Source organism: Pogona vitticeps, chromosome 10 (assembly GCF_051106095.1).
Source record: "Pogona vitticeps strain Pit_001003342236 chromosome 10, PviZW2.1, whole genome shotgun sequence".
Lineage (NCBI taxonomy): Eukaryota > Metazoa > Chordata > Lepidosauria > Squamata > Agamidae > Pogona > Pogona vitticeps.
In genome coordinates, this window is record NC_135792.1 from 8,735,989 (window position 1) to 8,758,347 (window position 22,359).

The 22,359-nt window shown below is 44.7% G+C and overlaps 1 protein-coding gene across 1 annotated transcript; it reads right to left on the bottom strand.

Annotated features, from left to right (window-relative positions):
- Positions 1 to 1,872: 1,872 nt before the first annotated feature.
- On the bottom strand, positions 1,873 to 20,658 carry FOXC2 (forkhead box C2). Its single transcript, XM_020808479.3, has one exon. It carries the CDS (start codon positions 19,959 to 19,961, stop codon positions 18,231 to 18,233), a length of 1,731 nt encoding a protein of 576 aa, XP_020664138.3. The 5' UTR covers positions 19,962 to 20,658; the 3' UTR covers positions 1,873 to 18,230.
- Positions 20,659 to 22,359: the final 1,701 nt, after the last annotated feature.

Below are 22,359 nucleotides of genomic sequence, written 5' to 3' on the forward strand. Positions count from 1 at the left end.
TCAGCTCTGTGCCTTAAAAACACACACACACATCCATCTTATCACCCAGCTGAGTTTACCACTTTCATTATTTATTTTCCCTTCTTGCTTTTTGGTTTGTCTGTTTTCTAGCATTCCTTGAAATCTTTTTTAAAAATCATCCTCCATCACCATCTAAACTGACAGGTAGACAGCAAAAGATACCGAGCTGTTCTAAATTTGAAAGCTGGGAACGGATGGGGAAAGCAAACGTTGCATCCGTCCCTGAATGCTGGAAAGTAGCTACTGATTCTTTAATCACTTCTTAGTTCCTTTTAAATGTAACCTCACATTTATTTTTGTATGGGAATAGAAACAAAATATCAAGGAATTATGGCAGAATGCTTGGGTGTCTTTTATTCCCTGAGATTTTTTAAATTACTTGTGAGCTGAAAATAAAGCAAAGTTTATTATTTACATTTGCAATTTTTTTTGAAGAACGGAGATAAAATAATAGAGCACATACTATCTCCCTCTCTCTGTGATTAATTATGTCTTTCTCTACAATCTCATTAGCAATCAATTCCAAGAAAAAGTCAGCATAAAAGCTATTTTTATTCAGTCATTCATTTATTTCTGCCTTTTGGGGAATAATTTAAGCTTGGGGTGTGTGCACATCTCCTGTCGGGTGGTGCACCTGAATATTAGGAAGGTAGATAAAACATACAGGCTATCGGCAGTCTCTGTGTCTCTTGGGAAGGTCTTTCAAATAAACCGCCTCGAACCATCGATTTTCTGGCATCATCATCGTTCTTAATGAATGATTGACTGTCTGCATATTAACCTGCGTTAAGACGGGCACAAGAGGGAATTGAAGCCAAAAGAGGGAATTGAAGAAGGATGCTCCCCCGGTCGCGGCTAAGCGCACCTAAATAAATCCCAGTGAAATCAAAGGGATCTCCGTGGCCACACGCAAGAATTTAAGTCCGGTTATTTCCGTTTTATAAATAATTTCTAGCCTTGGCTTCAGGGACGGGGAAGCGTTAGGGAGGCCAGAGGGGAAAAAAAAGGATCTCTGGGCAATAATCCGAAGTCTCTTTCGGATAAAGAACCCAAGCGCTCGTCCTTAGCTCGGCTGGTTTCGGGACCGCGCAGAACTTGGAAGTTTAATAGCCGCCACGTTTGCCCACATCGAGGTCGGAAAGAGTGATTTCCAAGTCCCCGACTTCCTCCTTGAGAGAAGGCAATTCAAAGTAAAATCCAAGCAAGATTGATTATATCTGACCATCCATTTTCCTACCGGTATGGCTTGGGATCCAGGCAGGCGGAGGGTAGCGCAGGCTGTAGGGACTCGGTAGGAGTGCGTTTACACGAGCCGGGGAAGGGAAGGAAGCGAGCCACGTTTGTAAGAGGACAGAACGGCTTATTTTAAAAAAAAAAATTAAAAAGCTTCTGCGGGAATTCCCTGGAGTAGGAGAAATACGGTAGCCCTGGATTCTCACCAATCAGAGGCCCCGGAGCTTCCGATTGGTCCTTTAGGTGTCTTATCTTTCCCCAAAAATTGATGGAGGGGGGGCTCGAGGCGCGCGAGAAGGGAAGCGGGAAAAGCTGATCAAAGGAGACGGTCTCCTGAGCATATCCAAAGTGCCTTTTTTTTTCTCGAAGTAGCAACGGCCGGCGCTTACCTGCGGCGCAGGGGCTTCCAAAGCAGGTCCTCTGGATATAATCAATTGGGCCCGGGGGATGTTTGAAGACACGCAAGCCGAGAAAACCGCCGCGAGAGAAAGCCTGCCTAAGAGAAGGCGGTTGAGTTTTCCATGTGCAGAGTTCCAGCTCGATCGCGGACTATTTCCTGGGGTGAAAGGATGAGGCAGCTGGGGATGGGCCGCCGCCGCCGCCATTCCCGGGGCTCCATGATTTAGAGAGAACTAGACTTAGACGAGAAAGCAGCAGCAAAGTTTGTAAAAGTCCCTTTTTGGACTACAACGCCCAGAATCCCTGTTGGTTTGCGGGGATTCTGAGCGTTGTCGTCCAAAAAAAGGGGAACTTTCCCAAGCTCTGAGTCAAAGGTAGCTGGAAAAACATATTTAACAGAGCGGTTCTAGACACGTCTTACTCAGAAGTAGGTCTGGAATAAACAAAGCCTGGTCTAAGGGAGATCCGGGTCGCTGTCCAGAGACTAGAGCGTCGCCCTCTGAGCCAAAAGTTTTGGGAAGACGTTTCTAAACAGGAAGAAAAATTTTCCCCCATGATCTCAAAACCTCCTTTCCACCCCCCCCCCGCACAGAAAGCTAAGGGACACAATTTTCTCAGAATATTCTCCACCCTTTGGGGGGAATCAGGTCAGATCGGCTTCGAAAATTCTAAGAGCTATAAGCTTTTACAAGTAACTTTTTAAAAGTTAAACGTTAACTTTTAAAAGCCTTGTTAAAGAGGCCAGGTAGTCTTCGATGGGCAGCAGGCCTTCCAGGTGGGGATGCTCTACCTATGGAGATGTGCCAGCCCCCCTATATTCTTGATACTTAGGAAACACATAAAAACCTTATTGTGCAGAGAAGTGTTTCAGGACCTTCTTCATGTGTAATTGCTGTTTTTCTGATTTATTTGTGTGTGGTTTTTTTTACATTTGTTGTATGCCCATAGCCGCCATCTTGTGCTCTCTGTGAGCTGACTTTTCAAAAAACATTATGGTGATGTATGTGTGCGCGCGATTGTTTTGTTATGTTCATGTTTATCCTTCTTTGGAAACCATCCAGAGTAACAGCATGCCACTAGAAGGTGTGGTATAGACATTTAACAAATAAACAAACAGATTTGCTAAAAAAGAACCAGAAGCAGCTGTGTGCACCACTTCTGGAAACAGGTAGCTCCCGCACATTCTAAAAAGAAAACCATTACAGGATGGGGTTTATTAGCCCAAAGTTATTTTCACCCCCTTTAGCTATGAGAATTTGAGAAACGCAACACTAGGAGGAACTACCATGTGTGAGCAGAATATAAATTGTGCTGTGCTTTGAGACTTCAAGAATGCTTGGTCTTGCCAATCCACCTCTAATAGTCATAATCGCTCCCACGTAATTAGAACAAATACCAAGATATAGTCATTAGAACAATACCATAATCACAATAATAGATCTCTTCTGGGACGTGCCGGCTTTCAGGGGGATAATAATATTCGTCTTTATGAGCCAAAGCAAACCAGTCTTCCAGCATCGCAAAGACTAACAAAGCTTTTACAGCAAGAGGTCCTGCCATAACAAATCTGTTAGCCTCCAGGATGACACTGGTTTCTTCGTGGTTTCTGGGAGGTCTGGGGATTTGTCTGGTTTTGGGCGGTTCTGAACCCAACTGGTCTTAGAGTGGTGTGTGATTTAAGGCAGGGATGGGCGAGTGTCAGGCCTACAGGTTCCGTTTTTGTTTCTTATTAGACCTCTAAGATCCAGAGATACAAGCAGACATGGGAGCAAAGTTGAGTTGCATAACTCGGGAATCCATAAGTGAATGGGAATCCCAAGAATGGGCCAGTTTAGCTCTACAGATGATGTTGCGGACCATGGGGACCAGCATACAGGCTTGGAGTGATGGGAGTTGTAATCTAGAATGCCACACTTTGCCCACCCCTTCTATGGATAAATGTTATTAAGTATTATAAAGATGTTTCCATATTGATTCCAATAGCAGGAGCTGAAGCTAACTAATTGGTGCAGGAATAATATTAAAAAAAAATAATAGTCTGGTGCTGTCAAGTCAATTCTGACTTATGAAGAACCTTTTCAGGGTTTCCCAGGTAGAGAACACTCAGAAGTGGTTTGCCGTTCCCTTCTTCTGGGATAGCCCTGGATTTGTGCAGCTTGCCCAAGGCCACACAGGCTGGATCTACTCATAGGAGGCACAGAGCGGAATCGAACCCCCAACCTCTGGCTCCACAGCCAGAGATCTAAACCACTGAGTTATCCAGCCAATGTACTTAATACTAATATTAGTTGTTTTTTCTGCTTCCCCCCACAAAAAATATTAGTTGTTTTTAAAGGAGGCAGAAATGAAAACTACAAGACCTGGATTCAAATCATATTAACAGAAGCAAAGTGTTTGCTCTTAGCCTCTATTGTGTGTTCCGCTGGGGAAATTTCTCACAGGAAAATATCCTAAGTCATGTTGCTAGCCCTTGTATCAAATAAAGAATTAGTAACTGTGTTTACTATTGCTACAACAATTTATTATTGTTTTTAGTAATCAATGTAGTAATGGTTATTGTGTTAATGCTGAATGTATATAGTAGAACACGACTACCTTTTAACCTGAATTGCATTCAGGGTGTGGTTTCACTGGCAATTCGAATCAATTCCCGTTCCAACTTTTTTAAAAGCAAGTTTAAGTCATGTGGTACATAAACCGGTAACCATGTTCACTTTGACTTAAATTAATTCAATTTATTTCTGGTAATTAAAACTGATTTTGGGAGGTACGCCGATGAAATCGACTCATTCCCTTTCTGTTTTATGAGAATGCAGTTTGTTCCATTAAAAAAAAAAAAAAAAGTGATGCATCACTAAATCAAAGGCTGCATTCATCCGAGAACACAATCTATTGATTAAGTGATGCTGTGATAAACTCTTAACAAAAAGAATACATTTGTGGTCACAGTGCACTAAGCGATGCATCGCTAAACATTTGTATAAGAATTTTTTTTTAAAGGAGAGTAAAAACTGCCCAAATTGAACAGGGGCATAAAGTAAATCAATAGCATTCTCCACAATAACAAACCCAATTCCAATTAAATTGATCTAAAAGTGAGGTATTTTAAAAAGCCCTTGCTGACCGGTTGGAAAAAAAAACCTCACTTTGCAGCCCAAATAAATTGATTCCATTCATGTGTCATGGGCCCGGGAATTTATAAATCAATTTAAACTTAAATCAATTTAACTATCAATTAAAATCAATTTAACAGTGATTCTTTTTGACAGTGGAACCGCACCCTCAGAGTGAAAGACATGGAGGATTAAGTGATTCCTTAAATGTGCACGCAAGTGGAAGCATAGATAGCCCATGGTCTATTTGGAGCAGTGGTGCCCTCCCCCACCTGGACCATGAGCTATCCATGGGCAAAAATGAATTTTCTGAAGCAAGAGGAATTTTTCCCTAAACTTTTAGATGGTGCCTGTATTTGCCTAAGAGAGCATCATTTGACAGAGGAATCCGGCAGGGTTCAAGAGAGAATGGACCTCAAGATACATATGCACCTCCATGGATCTTAGAGGGCTGCCTTCTTCTGTCCCCCCTTTGAATAATTTTTTTTTTAAATTTGGGAGGTTGGGAGTTGCACCGGAGATTATGGGGGGGGGGGGGAACACTTGAGATGGTGCTTCTAACTCCAGTTTTGTAAGAACCTATAGGAATATTCAGTTAACCAAAATAGCTTTCTCATGGAATGTAGAGGTCTTTAAAAATTGATTTGATTGACCTGTCTCCTTGGGATGTGCAGACTTAACAGCATTTTCTCTGGCATCTGGGCAGAAACATGACTTTTGAGAAGGCCTCACAGAACGAGTCACCTTTGAAGGCAAGCTCAGACCAAAATTTTTCAGTCACAGAACTGGCGTCTTTTCAGAAACAAATCTATCTACCCATTTCCCCTCACACACAGATATTCTTTCTTTTAGCAGCCTAATTTAGGAAGAAGGAAAGAGGTTTTGTTGTGACTGGCGATAAAACCATTTCAGCGTCAGAACCATTTGCTAATCTACTGCAAATCCTCAAAGATCTACCAGGAAATCTTGATCAGTCTTCTGTCTGGCCCTGATCTAACCAAGGGGCTGAATTTTGGAGCCATACCCATCAGTCCTAATCTTAGTTTAATTTGGTCTGATCTTCTGTTACAAAATTAAACTCAGCTGGCCCCTTTCTTCCATAGCGCATTAGGTCTGTGGACTGGCTTGCACAGGACAGCGTTTCACTTTTCTCTCCTCACAATAAGGTATAGTGGTGAAAAAGCAGCAATTGAGGCTCTAAATATTAAACCAGAAGAGGCTAAGCTTACCCTATGGAGAACAGAAACACAACTGGCCCAATGGATGGAGTCCTAAAGAGTGTCTCCCACCAGGACAAGACTCTTGCTGGAGCATCTGGAAGTCACGTAATAGACTTTGAAGTGAGGTAAGAAGATCAAAGGATCATCAAGTAAAACAAAGCTACTTGGATACAGGACAAATTTTCTGGGACTGTGGAGAAGTTCATTCAATGCAGTACATAACACACATGAAATTTATGCCCCACCAGTGCACAAAAGAAGATCTAGCTAATGGCCAAGATAATGCTCTTGAATTAGCCCAATTTCTGGTCAAAAGTAGTCTAATTAATCTTAATATTTTAATTTGTTTTTAATTTTACCAATATTTCATATATGTTCATAATTTCAAATTGTGCAATGATCTAATGTGAGAGGAAGGAAGGAAGGAAGGAAGGAAGGAAGGAAGGAAGGAAGGAAGGAAGGAAAGAAAGAAAGAAAGAAAGAAAGAAAGAAAGAAAGAAAGAAAGAAAGAAAGAAAGAAAGAAAGAAAGAAAGAAAGAAAGAAAGAAAGAAAAAGAAAGAAAGAAAGAAAGAAACTGGATTGGGCAAAGCCATCTTTGAATCCCCAGGGAAATGTAGCTGCATCTGCTAAAATTCGGTAATGTTGACTCTGCTGGCTTACAGGCAAAAAAATATAAAGGACCACAGTTGCCCATTGTTAATACAACTGATTCACTAACTAATTAACAAACAAATGAATGAATACATTTCTTCATTGGTGTTGATTCCCTAGCCTCAGCATTATAAAATGTACAATCCTAAATACACATGGGGTTGCAATCTTGGCATTAAGAACATTCATTCTCAGTTTTATTTACTTATGACATGCCTGGTTTATTTTTATTTTTTATTCCACCATACTTGAGGCAAGCACAGATTGTCCTCTACTTCCCTCCGTGTTTCTCACAACAACCTGGTGCAGCAGCTTATGCGGAGAGAGGATGACTGGGCTACTCCCTTTGATCCACTTCACAGGGTCATCGAGACAAGAAGATTGAAGAGCAGGAGAGGCAGGTACCCTACCTTGAGCTCTCTGGAAGAAGGGATGGAGAACAGCGTGACTCTGCTTGTGTGACTAATAAAGTACATAGTCGGACTCATTAACTCATCGAGCATGAGATGAAGACATGGATCAGCCACATGGAAAAGCAGTACAGTACTGAATTCGGCAATCATGGAAGGGGGGAGGGAGGGAATGGTTGGAGAGTGCCTTGAAATTAGAAAGTTCTCGCTGGGGTTTTGGATCTGTGATACTGCCACAGAACCACAGGCCAGTTTCCCGTGGCTGCTGCAGTCTTCAGATGGGGAAGATGCCTGCGCCAGCCAGTCTGGTGCAGGACACCCGCTGTCAGACAATCATTCAGATCAATTCACCTCCATCCTTTGTCCTGCCCCTAAAATTGGCAGGATTACAGACATACAGAAGTGACTGACATGAGGCTGGATCTCACGTGTCCTTCGTTAGAATGATTAATTAGGTGCCACCAAGTCGACTCTGGCTTATGGTGACCCATTTTGAGGTCTTCCAGGTAGAGAACAGGCAGAAATGGTTTACCATTCCCTTTTTCTGGGGGTGCCTGGGACTGTGCAGCTGGCCCAAGGCTACCCAGGCTGGCTCTGCTTTGCAAGAGGCACAGTGGGGAATCAAACTCCCAACCTCTGGCCTCACAGAAAGATTTTGTTGGGAATTGGGGCTATCGTGCCATGACTCAGTAAAGAACACACAACAGAGCAGGAAAATGCTTCCAGAATACCCTAGCCAGAATGAGGTGGCTCTGTTTTAAAGCTAGAAATTTTCCAAGCTCTGCTGCACCAGAGCATCACGTCTGTCACATGAAAACACCCCCAAATATTTTTGCAATGCAGTCCCCTGAGTGCCAGAACTAAAAACTTAATGTCCTAAGTGAACAGAAGCAGGACTCGGCATCTTCAAGGGGAAAGACAGCCTTTTGAACAGCCATAGCCACGCCAGCAGCCGTGTGAGAAGAAAGTTTGAGAGGATGGATTTGAAAGTCAGCAAAACGGGAGTGGGGCATTTACAGGTTTCCTTTAGGGCTGCCCCATCTCTGTGCAGATCTAGCTAGCAAGTGCACCTGAAAGGACCCGATGGAATAGGCACCTATGGGGTTAAAGTTGACAACTCAATATTTATTTATGACCCAGAGTCATTTGATAACTGAACAGGGAGGTTGTCCCCCCCCCCCGGGTGTTCCCCTCCTCCTAGCCACCTCCTGGCCTATTCAGATTATCAATGTTTTATTTTACGACCAGCAACTTCTTCCTTGCCGACGACTTGTGCCATCCTCATCGGCATGAGATGCTTTACTTTCTCGGCACGTGTGCAAAGGGGTCTTCCCTGCCCTTTGGCACCCACAAAGACCCCGTAACTTTAGAAAGGTCAACCTCCAGGTCTTGTAGCTGCAGACCAAAAATCAGGTGGACTGGCCATACCAGTGGGGCCTTTACATCCTGCGGTTCTGAGCATAATTCTGACCCACGCCTTCAACACACGCAGGGCAGGCATTCTCAGTGTTAACCACTGGCGCTTGAAGTTTAGATTTATCCAGTCTCCTATGTGACCCATTAGAAAGACCAAGGAGGAACATGTTGTGGGGAAAGCCCAAGTATTATAGCAAATATCTAAACAACACATGCTCAGCAAGCTTCTGGGGTTATCACAGACCCAAACTCAAAGTCTGGGAACAGTGACCTTTTTTTGGACTACAACTCCCAGCGTCCTGATGAGGGTTTGGGGGGTTGTGATCCGAAGAAAGTAATATTTGCAGCCTCTGACCAGTCCCAATCCTGACCTTCATCCACTCAAGTAAAATACAACCCGACTGTATTTACTTACCATACTTATTCACCTAGATCAGTCAAATCTACTCTGACACCGATAATGGTTCCATGGGCTTTAGAAGAGGTGGTTCTTTCTCATTCCTTACTACCTGATCCTTTACACTAGAGGTGCAGAAACTGAACTCAGGGCCTTCTTCAATTAAAGCTGGCATGCTGCGTCTTGAGACACAGCCTTCCTTAGCACGCCGGCAGCAGAGTCAGCTTGACGATACAAAACATAGCTTGGGATTTTATTTTATTTTATTTTTCGCTCCCCCATCAGTATCTCTCTGTGCATTTTGGGAGGTGTAGTCCTGTAAAAGGAACTCTTCTAAGCATTGATTTTATTTTGTCTCTTACGTTTTATAACCTCTCTTACAGGGAAAGGATACAGATGATCAAGGTTTCAGTAGAGACTGGGAAGGGGTGAGGATCAGACCCACATGAGCTGAAGAGATACAGCCGATTCTCAATATGGGGGCATCTCAAGTCAGTATTTCGCAAATGTCCTTTTTTTTTGGACGATGGTCCCTGCTTTCTTGGGGATTTTAGCAGTAGAGTTCTTAATCCAAATGGGAGGCTGGTCCAGCCAACTAGAAAGTAGATTTACACTGCAGTGAGCAAATTTTGTAGAGCTGGGACCCCCTTTTACTGCCGCATGTAGCCTCTAAGCATCACCCCGACTGTCCAGAGTGCCAGAAAATGCAAAAACGTGGGACCGAAAGTGGGTGGAAGTCCACTTCTGGTTCTGAAAAGTGGATCATGGTTGGTGTTAAAAAGTTGCAGGTGGGCTGCTAGCTCATTTCAACAGTGAACTGTGTGGTCTTCTCAGGTTGGCAATCCACCTTTTCCCCAAGCAGCAGGGAAGAGGGGGACAACCTGGATGAAGAGGTAGGCATATAAAAATGGCCTGGCGTGCCACATGCCACATCAGATCTGCACATGGCCAGATCCCTGAGTTATGAAATCAGTGTGTTCAGAAGGGGTCTACCTCTTCTTTCAATCATAGCAGGTAAATAGAAAACTCTATATCTATAGTAAAAATACTCGGCTCTCTCCTGTCACGTTAGAAGGAGGAAGGATCCTTTGTTTGTTGCTTTGGCTGACAGCAGTGGAAAGAGACACTTGATATGAAAGAGCCTCAATTGTTTCTCAGGACATGACTTTCCCAGATTAACTTGGGAAATGGAAAGCAGGGGGTGGGGAAGAGAAGCTTCTTATGCCCTCTGTTCCTCTTTCCCCCCCTTCCTCAAGTCTAAAGTTCTAAGTGATTTTGGCATTTGGATTTCTTGATATTCCCCTTCACAAGCTGGCCGAGGCCAAAACAAACTCGAAGCGCAAGCGGGAGGTGGGGGGGGAGGATGGGGGGAGGCAAAGCAGTTGTCTTGCAAAAGCCGGAGGAACAAATGTGCCATTGTTCTTAACTGAAACCTAGGTCTCCCTACAGCTCTTCCTCCAGATGGCCCACTACAACTCCCATCACACTTGTCTACTGACTGGACACAAGTGGGTGCTAGCAATCTGGAGGTCCATAAATTCCTTGCCTTTGTGGCAGGCAAAAGAGGACAGGATCCAGAACCTTCGGTATGCTGGTGTTTTTCAAGTTGTGGAATCCACTTGGTTCGGGAGCCAAACAGCCTCTGGAAGACGACTACCAATCGGAATCTGACTTGTTCGGTCCCTCATGCTGAATGTCAATGAAATGGCCATAGCTATAGAAAGCTTTCTGCTAAAATATTTCCTATCCCGGCCTCAATTAAAAACCCAGGCAGCAGATATTTGATGCTTCAGTTTGGGTGTGGACGAGGCAGAGTCTTGACCTTACAAACTTCTTGCAGCTATTTATATATTGTAGGAGAAAGGGGAGGGGGGGTCAGACTTTTATGAACCTAAGATGAACCTTGCAGGATCTGACCCAAGGCCTCTCGGGTTAAGAATTCTGTTTCCAACCTTAGCTAAGGAGCCCACCAGCAAAGCAATGAAGGTCAGACCTCCCCCATTGACTGTTCCTAAAATAAGGTATTCAAGCATGCATTAAATTTTGACACAGCGTCAATTTAGTTACCATTTAGTTGTTTTTAATTTGATTGATTTTAAGGTACCTTGGTTGTATCTCTTCCAACCCCCAAGGGAGGAAGGCAGATTCTAGTACCTAAATAAATATAGAGTTGTATTTTATTATTTCAATGCTAGTTACTAAAATGTTGGAAGTATGAAAAGTTGTTAGAGGAGAGTTTTTGAAATCTCAGGTTAGTTTTGTAAACTTCCCACCCTCTTTTCCAGAACCGGATTTTCTTTCTTTCTGAGAAAAGAAAAACATACTCCATATCCAACAATAGCGATCTGATCTGGTTTAATCTCCTATCTCACCACTTTGAGCAAAGATAATTTAAGTTTACAGTGCATCTTTTCCATAACTGCCTGTAGCTGGAGAGAGAGAAAGCTGTCAGAGCTTTCATTCCCTTTGAAACTTTGGTTTGGGAAATTAAATGATTTTATCCCTGAAATATAGAACATGGCCATTTCCTTTCAAGAGGAGTGGGGGAAATTAAGGAGCATTTCTCCCCGAAAGGCAGAGGGGGAGCACTGAAAAATTTCTTCCACGAAGGAAGGAAGGAAGGAGCTGTTGATGAATAGAAGGAAGGAAGGAAGGAAGGAAGGAAGGAAGAAGACTGTAGCAATTAAAGCTTATATAGATGAAATCTGTCATAAGCAGGGATAAAAACAAGACCATAGTGACTGGAATTCTTCCTCAAAAGCATAACATTTTGAAGTCACTGAGATTTACCTCTGAGTACCTCAATTAAAATATTAGTACCTGTACGATGTTTTGATTTTTTTTTTAAATCGAAACAAATGTTTCTATTTCTATTTATTTGAATTAAACTTTAGTTTATGGTAACATATATACCGTATTTTTCGCTCCATAAGACGCACCTTTCCATAAGACCCACCAATTTTTTAGGAGAAGAAAACAGGAAAATATAATCTGTTTTCTTCGCTCCATAAGACGCACAGACTTTCCACCCCCCCTGTTTTGTGGGAAAAAAGTGCCGTCTTATGGTGCGAAAAATATGGTATATTATTTATATGTATGCATTTTTAAGTTATCTTTAAACCCTGCTTCAAACTTCGAAACTGCTTCCCTGTAGGGTATTTAATAAAGCCAGACATCATGCAGGAAGAGAATAAGGGGAAGAACGTGATTTTGCAACAGCTATGAAAAAATAATTGTACAGTCTTCCTTGCAAAAAAAGCCCACCAAGTTGTAGTTGCAAGACACATCGCACATGAATGATCATCACAGATCACACACCGCAGATGGAATGTTCATGCCGTCTCCAATACCATATTGGTCAGTAAAGAAGTCTACACGTTCAGAGAAATGGTTTAGAGACTATTAGTGGATGCGCAACAGAATATCCCTCTCAGGGCAGAATGTCTCACCCTTGAGAAAGCCGTGCCCGGCTGTTTGGACGCACTGCTATAAAATAAACCTATAATCATTCCTTAACTTTCTAGGGGAAAATCAGTTCCAGTGGCTATAACCACTGAAAGAAAGTTTCAAAAAGAATCCACACTCTTCCCTGCTCTTGCACACGGTTGGCACCCACGTTTTGTAAAAGTGATAGAGCGTGGAGCGTAATGTTGCCTCACAGTCACAGATCCATGACTGTGAAGACCTACTTTTAAGTGAGAACAACAATTCATAATGAGGGAAGCAGGCAGTATGTGCTAAGAGCAGCCATCTATTCTGTTTTGCCCATTGCAGGACCGACTGACCCATGGATGATCAGACCCAGTTCAGCTGTGGGATCCTCCTCCAATTTATGCCTTGTTTCCTCCCATGATTAGTAATAACTGTGACCTTTATTTGAGAATGGTTGGACGATGTTTCTCACTCTGATCTCCCCCCAGATAGCCATGAGATGATGCCCAGTCTCCAGGAGGAGAGAAATAACAAGAAAAAAAAATGAAAGAAAAAGCTTGGGCACCTATCACACAATATGAAATTGCAGAGGTCAGAAATAACCCCAAGAAGATAGAGAGCATGAAAGAAAATATGGGCTTCCTCTGCCCCACACCTTTCAATCCCAGGGCATATTTACTTCGAAGTAACTCCCATATGTACTGTAATCCATAGGTTTTTTCAATCCAGCCAGTTATTTGCCATTTTTTAATTGTACCAATGATTTGAGGGTCTGTTGACTATCCTCAAGAAGGGAAACAAAGAGGAGATGACGGTAAATGAAACAATTCTTTCATGGAAACTAATTGACAGGATTTGGCATGCCAAAGTATCCTAGTATTGGTGTCAGGAGTGTTGGAATTGGTCAGTAGTAGTAGTAGTAGTAGTAGTAATAGAATTAGTAATAGTAATAGTAATAGTAATAGTAATAGTAGTAGTAGTAGTAGTAGTAGTAGTAATAGTAATAGTAATAGTAATAGTAATAGCAATAGCAATAGCAATAGTAATAGTAATAGTAATAGTAATAGTAATAGTAGTCAATGTTTTTATAATTTTGATTGACTATGTCTTCTGATATTTTTTAATAATAATAATATAAATTTAGAACTGCAGAGCTGGAAGGGATGCTATGGATCATCAAATCCAGCCCCATCAGAGAAGCACAGTAGTACAATTGGACAATAAATCTTATGCCCTATAGATGTCAACCAGATAAGAGTATGTTAACTCAGCAATTTCAATAAAAAGATTTAGTAAAAATTTACATATTTAAAAGACCTCAGTCTAAGTTTTTTTTTTCAAGCGACCTGATGAAAAAGAATTTTGTTGCTATGAAATTACCCTGTTATTAGACAAAAAAACTGATTTCTGCCCCCCCACCAAAGTATCAGAGCTGGAATGAATACTTTGGGGGGAAAATTACAAGTGTGCCATTATTTTGCAATCTTTCTGGATTAAAATTTGGAAGAACTAAACTATTGCTTGATTAACTGACATAACACATTATACCAATTTAAATTTGCTATCTAGATAAAATAGCAAAACCGCAATTCTGTAGGAAGTCCCTTAAGCTAAGCACAAGCTACGTCTGAGTATACCAGTTTAGGAGGGTTGTAAATCTATCCTTCTGGTGGGCAGGTACGTATATGGACTGACACCATTCTATATATAGAATTAAAAATGTATTATTTATAAAGCATGTCTTCTAAAGCACCCATATGGCAGAGGTACCCACATGTTTTGAGAGCCCTATTTTTTTTTTGTCGCGTACCCAAGTCCTCATGATAAACAAAGCAGGAATTCACAATAAATACCTCTCTGTTCAAAACAGTATTTCACAGAATTGGGAAAAGATGAGAAAGTGGCAACCAAAATAATCCAGATTTTAGTAGTCTTTCTCTACTGAAAGGTTTGGGAACTTTCTAGTTTTGAAGAGACCTGATTACATGGTGGATTATGTGTCTTTTTAAGGAAAATATGTATAGCATAAAGAAAGTGCATAGACCCTAGAGGTGTCTTTGTTCCTCACTCATCATATTAAAACTCAAGGGTCATCCAATGAAATTGATGAGCAACTGTTTCAGAACAGATAAAACCTGACCTGTTTCGCACAACAAGGTCAGTAATTTTTAATGTTCACCGCCCATCCTTAATTTTGGACACTGGATTTAGATAATCTGAAATGGGCCATTTTCCATATGCACCAAGAATTTGGCAGCTCTTAGTCATGGTGGATAAATAAAGCTTCCATGTCCCAAAGCACTGTACCTTGGTATAAGATTTGTCAAGGTATAAGGGACAATGGAGAAAGCCTGTTTCTTTTACGCCTTGCTTATGATCTTAGCAGAGGTATCTGGATGGCTGAAATGTAAAGCAGAAGAGAAACATGTCTCTCTTTTTTAAGATTGCATCTCACAAAATCAGCTACCCTGATTTCCCGTTTCCAAATTCACAAAGAAGAAAGGTCTTTTGGCAGTTCTTAATCACAGCTGCTAAATAAAGCCTCCATGTCCCAAAACACTGTACCTTAAAATCACATTTACCAAGGTTCAAGGGGAAAAAAGGGAAGGGCTATTCCTAGCCAAAATGCCTATCTAATCTGTATTCTAATGACCCTATTGGGTCCTTTGATAAACCAGATAAATCTCCAAAGGCTCACCTCTCCCCACCCCAAACACTTGTAACCTACTAGATCTCTTTTGATATTCTTACAAAATTCAAGACTTGATGTAAATACTGATCTATCGTTTTTTGTGTTTCACTGGCAGAAATTTGCAAGGTTCTATAACTAGAAAACCTGTCCTTTTTTTCTCGTTCTTTTTTTCCTCTCCTACTCTTTTTTAAGATCAAGAAAGAGATAAAAAGAGAAGAGGGGAGACAGAAAGCTAAATCTTCCACTGCCTGCCATCTGATCCTAAACATATTGTCTAAAATCCCAGGAATTTGGAGGGCAAGGTCTAATTTGGGATTGAGTTTTAAGTTACAGCCTGAATCGCAATCTTGAATTCCAACAGCTATTTTCTAAAGGTATTGGGGGTAGGGGTGGGGAACTCAGATTTGTCTGCCTGGAGATTACTCTGTTCTCAGATCTTTCCCCTGTTGCCAAATGTCTCCCGGACAGGAGAGAAAGAGGTGCTTCCGAGGGGTCTCCAAACTCACTCCCCTCTGGTTTATTCAGCTTTAGCTGTGTACAAGGCTCAGGAAGGGGCAGATTGGGTGGCCAAGGCTGCAGATCCTAAACACACTTCAGCAACGGTAACTCTCCCAAATCGGGTAATTTCTAGGGATCCAAACCTAGGACTGCATAATCCTAGGGATAAGCACACACGCACGCACAGAGAGAGTATAGATTAAGGATATGCAATTGTAATCTAATCCTTATTTTCTGGGCAGGAGGTTCTGAATACCTTAGTTGCCCTTAACTTTCAAGAAAACTTTTCTCCGATCAGATTCCGAGTGGATCATAATAGCGGTTGAAGCTTGTAAGGGAGTTCTCTGTTAGATTCCTTTCTCTAAGCAAGTAGACGTTGAGTTGTTATGTACTGAGGTCAAAGACTTCTCGGGAGTGGGTCTATTTTCTGTCCCCAGGCCCCAAACTTTTTCGACAAAGGTTAGGAGAAACACTGGAGTGGGCGAGAGAGTCTAAAAGGAAAGCCGACAGAAGCAGAGAAGGACAAAGGGAGCAAACATAAGGAGTGGCGGCAGAATTAAACAAATGGATTTATTTTAAAAAAAAAAATAAAATCTTTTGATTCCATCGTTATCACCATCATGACTTGCTTTGGGGGAGTCTTTTTGGAATGCAACCCCGTTCTGCCTTTTTAAGGTGAACATGGCTAAGATTTTTGCACTTCCCCCTTGGAGAATACGATCTACTATTTACTGTTTCCCTATTTATTCCTCTTTGCCATTCTCCCAGGACAGAATAGAGGATATCTACCCACCCCGCAAAAAATATTTTAAACTTTTCCCCCTAGAATGAGCGCAAAGGTTGCATATCCCACTTCCAGCTCATTAGAAATGCCCACTTGGTAGTAACAACTGTGAGAAAACTTCCCTTTGGGTTGAGTTCCTGATGCACCCAGACTTTTTTTTTCATGGTTTACTCAGAAGTAAGCCCCACTGGTCTTCTAGAGATGAACTGGAAACCAAGAAGTTTCCTTTAAAACTGACAGATATATATATATTTTTACACTGTGGGTTTTCCTGGATTACTGTCCACTTCCTCTGATGTATTTGAGGAAGAGGGAGGTCATGTCTCTAAGCTCCAGATACGCAACGCAATCTGGCTGTTTCAAAGGTGACACAGAACACTCTCACATTTTAGTAGAACAGGTGAATGGGGTTACCGCACGGAAAACGGCATGGAAACTAAGTCTGTGATCCGACCTAAAATAAGTTTGGCAACTTATCTGAGCGCAAGCTCCCCAGAAATGTGTGGGGTAAGGAGATATAGAGAATTGACCTGTTAGGTGGTTTAAGGTAGCATCCTGAAATAGGCATCTTCCCTTTGTTTTCACTCTGGAAGACTGTTTTTTTTTTTTTTTTAATGCTTAAAACTCACACCGCTTTCCACCTCTCATGCTCACATGCTTCATAAACGACATTTCCCTGCCTCTTCAGGTTCAATGATCCCCATTTCTCAGACCCCTGGAGCCGTTCGGATGAGAATCCGCATCTCTTTTGTCTTACTGAGGCAAAGAATAAAGTTTGTCATCACTCAAAATGCAAAAATTCACACAGACATGCGGCAGATTTTTTTAAAAGGAGAAATAAACAGCATGGATTTATTATTATTATTTCTTTTCGAAGGAGTACAAACAATGAAGACCACACAAGACACAACAAAGGTGACGTAGAATTCAAAAAGAGAATTTTTTTTGGTTGAATGATTGGTTCAGAGTGGAAACTTATTTTACAAAAAAAGAAAAAAAGAAAAGAAAGGAGACACTCTTGGTTTGCTCCTTTTTCTTTCCTATTTTGAAAGTGTCAGATACTTTTAAAGCATGATTTCTTTTGTTTTTCTCTCCCTCCCTCCTCTCCATAAAAATTCAACTAGGGGGGAAAAATAAATTATTCATATACAAAAAGAGAGAGAGAGAGAGAGGAATAATTTTTTTAAAAAAAGGAAAAGGCTTTCTAAAAGCGTCTTTGTACACAGGAAGAGATGTATTGATTACGAATTCGGCAGCTGGACATAAGATGGACAACAGGGGAGAGGGTAAAAATGGGAATCCAGTGAACTCAACTTTAAATATTATATTAATGGCTCTTCAATAAGCCGGATTCGAAATCCACACATATTTACAACGCAATGAATTGAAACAATCACCACCCGCCCCCCCCACACTAAAAACAAATCCCAACATCAGAACATATATTTTTATATAGCGTATTTATAATTTTCCTCCCATTTCAAAAAAAATTCCTATAAATGGTCATGGTGGAAGTCGGCGATCCACCCTAACTTTAGCCTCATCTGAAACCGTCCTCGCCCAGACCTTTAGACGTCTTGCCACTGTCTTCGCTAAAAAATCTAGCCATTTTTAGTTTGCTTTTCTGTTTTGTTTTTAAATAAGCCCCCACCCCACCCCCGCCTTCTTCTTCTGTGTCGTTTTGCTTGCTTGTTTCAAGTAAAAATTAACTTGAAGGGCAAGAAGAGCGGGGACAGGATGAAAACGTGGTGTCCGAAAACCCGCTATCCCTTTTGCCCGAGTCTGTTTGTTTGTTTGAGTGAGAAGCGGCTGAATAAACAATAATATACAGGCACAGAGGCAGAGGGAGAGAAAAAAAACTCAAAGCGAGATCCCTCCGGGGCAAAATAAAGTATTCGGCTAAAAGCCCCCCTTTCCGTGTGTGTGTCTGTCTGTCTTATCTGTCTGTCTTAAGAGGTGCAGGTCAATACTTAGTACAGTCGTAGGAATAAGGGGTGGTCGTGTGCCGGTATATAGAGGGCGCGGCTCGGTAAGGGATCTGGCAGGTGGAGTTACTGCTCACCTGTTGCTCGCCCAGGGCCGCCGCGGAGGTCTCGATGCCCAGCCGGTGGGTGTTGAACATTTCCCGGACGTTGGAGAAATTCTGCTGCTGAGCGCCGAAGGCGTGGCCCGGCAGGTGAGGGTTGATCTCAGGTGAGGTGTGGTTCAGGTACCACGAGGCGGCGGCGGCCGCGGCGGCGGCGGTGGCTTGCCCCCCGGCTTGGTGGTGAGGCAGAGGCGGGTGGGGGTGATGGTGATGATGATGGTGGTGGTGGTGGTGGCTGGGGGTGAGCGCGCCCTCTTGCTGCGGCCCGGGGGCCAGGTTCATGGTGGCCAAGGGCGAGGAGGAGGAGGAGGCGCCGTTGGCTTGCTGCTGCTGCTGCTGCTGCTCCGAGATGGAGGCCGTGGCTTCCTCCAGGGTGGTGGAGACGCACATGTGGGCGTTCCTCTCGCCCGTGTAGAGGCTCATGGCTCGCATGCTGCACTGGTAGCTGGCCCCGCCGTCCCCTAAGCCGCCTTGGCTGCAAGCCTGGCTGTAGATGGCCGGGGCTTGCGCCTCGGCGTAGCCCAGGGGCAACGAGGAGGAGGCCAGGCCGGCCGCCGCCCGGCTGACGGGGCTGAGCTCGCCGGCCGGCGAAGTCCGCAGCGTCATGATGTTCTCCACGCTGAACCCGGAGAGGCCGTTGCTGTTGCCGCCGCCCGAGGCCGGGTGGTGGTGGTGGTGCGCGGGGTGGAGGGGATGGTGAGGGTGGTGGTGAGGGTGATGCCCGTCGCCCGGCAGCGAGTTCTCCGTGGACCCCGACGGGGTGGAGCCCACGCTCCGAGGGCTGTCCTGCAGGGCGCTGCCGCTCTCCGGGCTGAGCGTCTCCACCTTGGTGATGATGGGCAGGTCCGGGGAGGAGGCCTCGCTCTTGATGACCACCTTCTTCTCCGACGGGGCGGCCGCCGAAGAAGGCGCCGCGCCCGAGGACGAGGTGGAGGAAGAGGAGGAGGTGGAGGAAGAGGAGGAGGAGGAAGAGGAGGAAGAAGAAGAGGTCCCGGCGGGGTTGCTGGACGGCGCGTCCTTGGAGAGCTCGGCGGCCTTGGGGGCCTCCTTGAGGTACCTCTCCCGGGCGCTCTCCTCCTTCTCCTTGGAAGCGTCTTTCTTCTTGAAGCGCCTCCGACGGCGCAGGAAGCTCCCGTTCTCGAACATGTTGTAGGAATCCGGGTCGAGGGTCCAGTAGCTGCCTTTGCCGGGCTTCTTGTCGTCGCGGGGCACCTTGACGAAGCACTCGTTGAGCGAGAGGTTGTGGCGGATGGAGTTCTGCCAGCCCTGCTTGTTCTCCCGGTAGAAAGGGAAGCGGTCCATGATGAACTGGTAGATCCCGTTGAGGGTGATCTTCTTCTCCGGCGCGTTCTGGATGGCCATGGTGATCAAGGCGATGTAGCTGTAGGGCGGCTTCACCAGGTCCTTCGGGGCCGTGGGCTGGTGAGGGTGGTAGGGCCCGTAGGAGCGGCCCATGCCGGCCCCATACTGGTCCGGGTGGCCCGAGTAGACGCCCATGGAGCCGGCCATGCTGCCGTAAGTCCCCGCCGTCCGGTAGTAGTTCTGCTCGCTCAAGTAGGGTACCATTCCCAAGGCGTTGGGGTCCGACACGGAATAACGGGCCTGCATTTTTCCCCCGTCGAGAAAGTAAAATCCCTTCCGCAAAAATGCAGAGCAAATCGATGCGAAGATCGCCAAGCAAGAGGAGAAGGTCCCCCACCCTCTGGCAAGGAACGGCCCTCCCGATCGCCGCCGCTCAAAACCAAAAGGCGAGCCTTCCCATGCCTCGGGCCGCTCCCCGTCCCTTTTCTGGCCGGCTCCCCCCTGCCAAACGGGCGAAGTGCGCCGGGCTCTCCTGCGGCTCCGTCCTTCTTGCCTCCCCTGCTCCCCTCCCCTGCTTGAGAAAGGACCGCGAGGGGGGTCGCCCTGAGGCTGGCGAAGGGAAGGTCCAAAGGCCGAGACACACGCGCATCGGGGTTCCCGCAGAGAAGAGGGACAAAAATCTTGCCACGGGGACGACGGGGGGTGGGTGCGGGCAAAAAGTCACGCGTCAAAAGGAATCTGGCCAGAAAGGCGCTTAGCTGATGGCTCCCAAGCGCTACGACGCAACAGCAGCAGCAGCAGCAGCAGCGACCATCTCGTGGGTCCCGAGCGAAAGTGAAGCGGGGTGTAAACAAAAACAAGCCCTCCGAATCCAAATAAACGGCCCCGCCGGCGGCGGCCAGGCGCGCGCGCCCCGCCGGAGCGATGCGCGCAGGGAGCCTCCGGGCAGCAGCGGCGCGCGAAGCGATCTCCCCATATAGGGCTTGGGAAAAGTTTCAAAACTCGCCCTCGCTCGAAGGCCACTTTTGACTCCTCGCTGGCCACGCCCCCGGCCGGCCGTCTCCGCCAATGGCGGCCGGCGAGGGGGCCCTGCCCGGCCAATGGGCGAGCTCCGAGGGGAAGGCGCCGTCAGGACAACCGTGACTCCGGGAAGAGAGCGGAGGAAAAAAGGTTCGCGAGTCCGGGTGGCTGCGCTCCGCCCGCCCGCGCCGGAGGGAACTGGGCGAGGCGGCGAGGAAGGTGCCATTCTGGGACCAGTAGCCTGGATCGCATCGAAGTGCGGTCTTTTTTTTTTTTTTTAAAGAAAAATTCTCCACCCCAAACCCCTTTTAAACCTTCATATTTTTCCCCCGTTGTTTTCCTTTTAATGCCATGGTTTCTGAGTAAATATATCCAAAGTGGAAAAATCTAAAAATAAGTTTTCTGCGCCGGTTCACGTCAATTTCTAGAGACACGGAGGCGACGCTTTCTTTTTCTGAGGCGTGTTAGTATGAAGTCAAAACTCCTCGCCTGCCATCCCTAGCACTGAGGATCGTAATAATAATCAGTAAGCGTAAGGCTGAAAAAAAATAATCTATATCCTAATTTTATAAGAAAAAACAAACCATCCAAAAAAAACAACAGACTACCTGGCGAATTCGTGAACGCGGCGGTCCTTATCCGCACCAGGCTGCCGTTGGCAAAAATTAAATGCGATTTTGTTAATGGAGTTTTTAGAGAACTCATTGACACCTGGGGTCCTAAACTCATTTAACACCTCGGGGCTTGATATTTGGGATTAAGTTGTGGGATGGTGTGTGGATGAAGGTGGGGGAGAGGAAAGCATGTTTACGACGGAAGGTCCGCTTGCGACGCGATGGAGTGGATTTCTGCATAAAAGCAGTGTGGTCAAAATCTTCGCCAATAACCGTGTTTAATTTGGGTGTCCGCTTTTTTTTTTAATTGGCATCGACCGGACATCGGGAAAGTCATGACTCCCTGCCCTAGCCTTCCTCCTCCGCTCATCCCCCCCCTTAATTATTCCATTAGAGGCAATCAGGATGGGTTAATTAGCGACTCGAGCCTGTAACCCAGGTGTGATTTTTTTCTGCTGGCCCCGAACTAGCAGGCTGGCTATTAACTGCTTTGAAAAAAGAACTACAGAAACAAACGGAAACATAGTGTGTGTGGGGGGGGAGAAAACATATATTCGCTTCCCCTCTCCTTTTTTAATGCATGAAAGAATCAGAAAGGCGACTTTCATATATTAAGTTTCAAACCCGCTCCTAAAACTTTGTTTCTGCAGCCCGGCTTAGAAAGTTTTTGTCCCCGTTTTTTTCTTCTTTTTAAGAATAATATCTCAAGGGGAGAGGGCAAAGTCCTACAATGCAATCCTAGGCAGGTCTACTCAGAAGTAAGGTTCAAAGCACTCACGCCTAGGTCAGTGCGTGTCGTAAACACAGCCAACGACTAGCATTCAGCCGCGGAATTCATGCAGGCGTTTTAGGCAGAAGTACTGTACATCTCACTGTGGTTCAAGGGAATTTCTCCCAGGTAAATCATAATAAGTTTGTAACGAAGACGTTTCAAACGGATTATCTCAGTGGCAACAGACGGAAAAGCTCTCTTTTGGGACTGGATTTCGGTTCCTCGGCCTTTTGACGACGCTATTTTAGAACCTCATTTAGTGATTTTGGAGACGAATTAATAGTTTCCGATCCGTTTA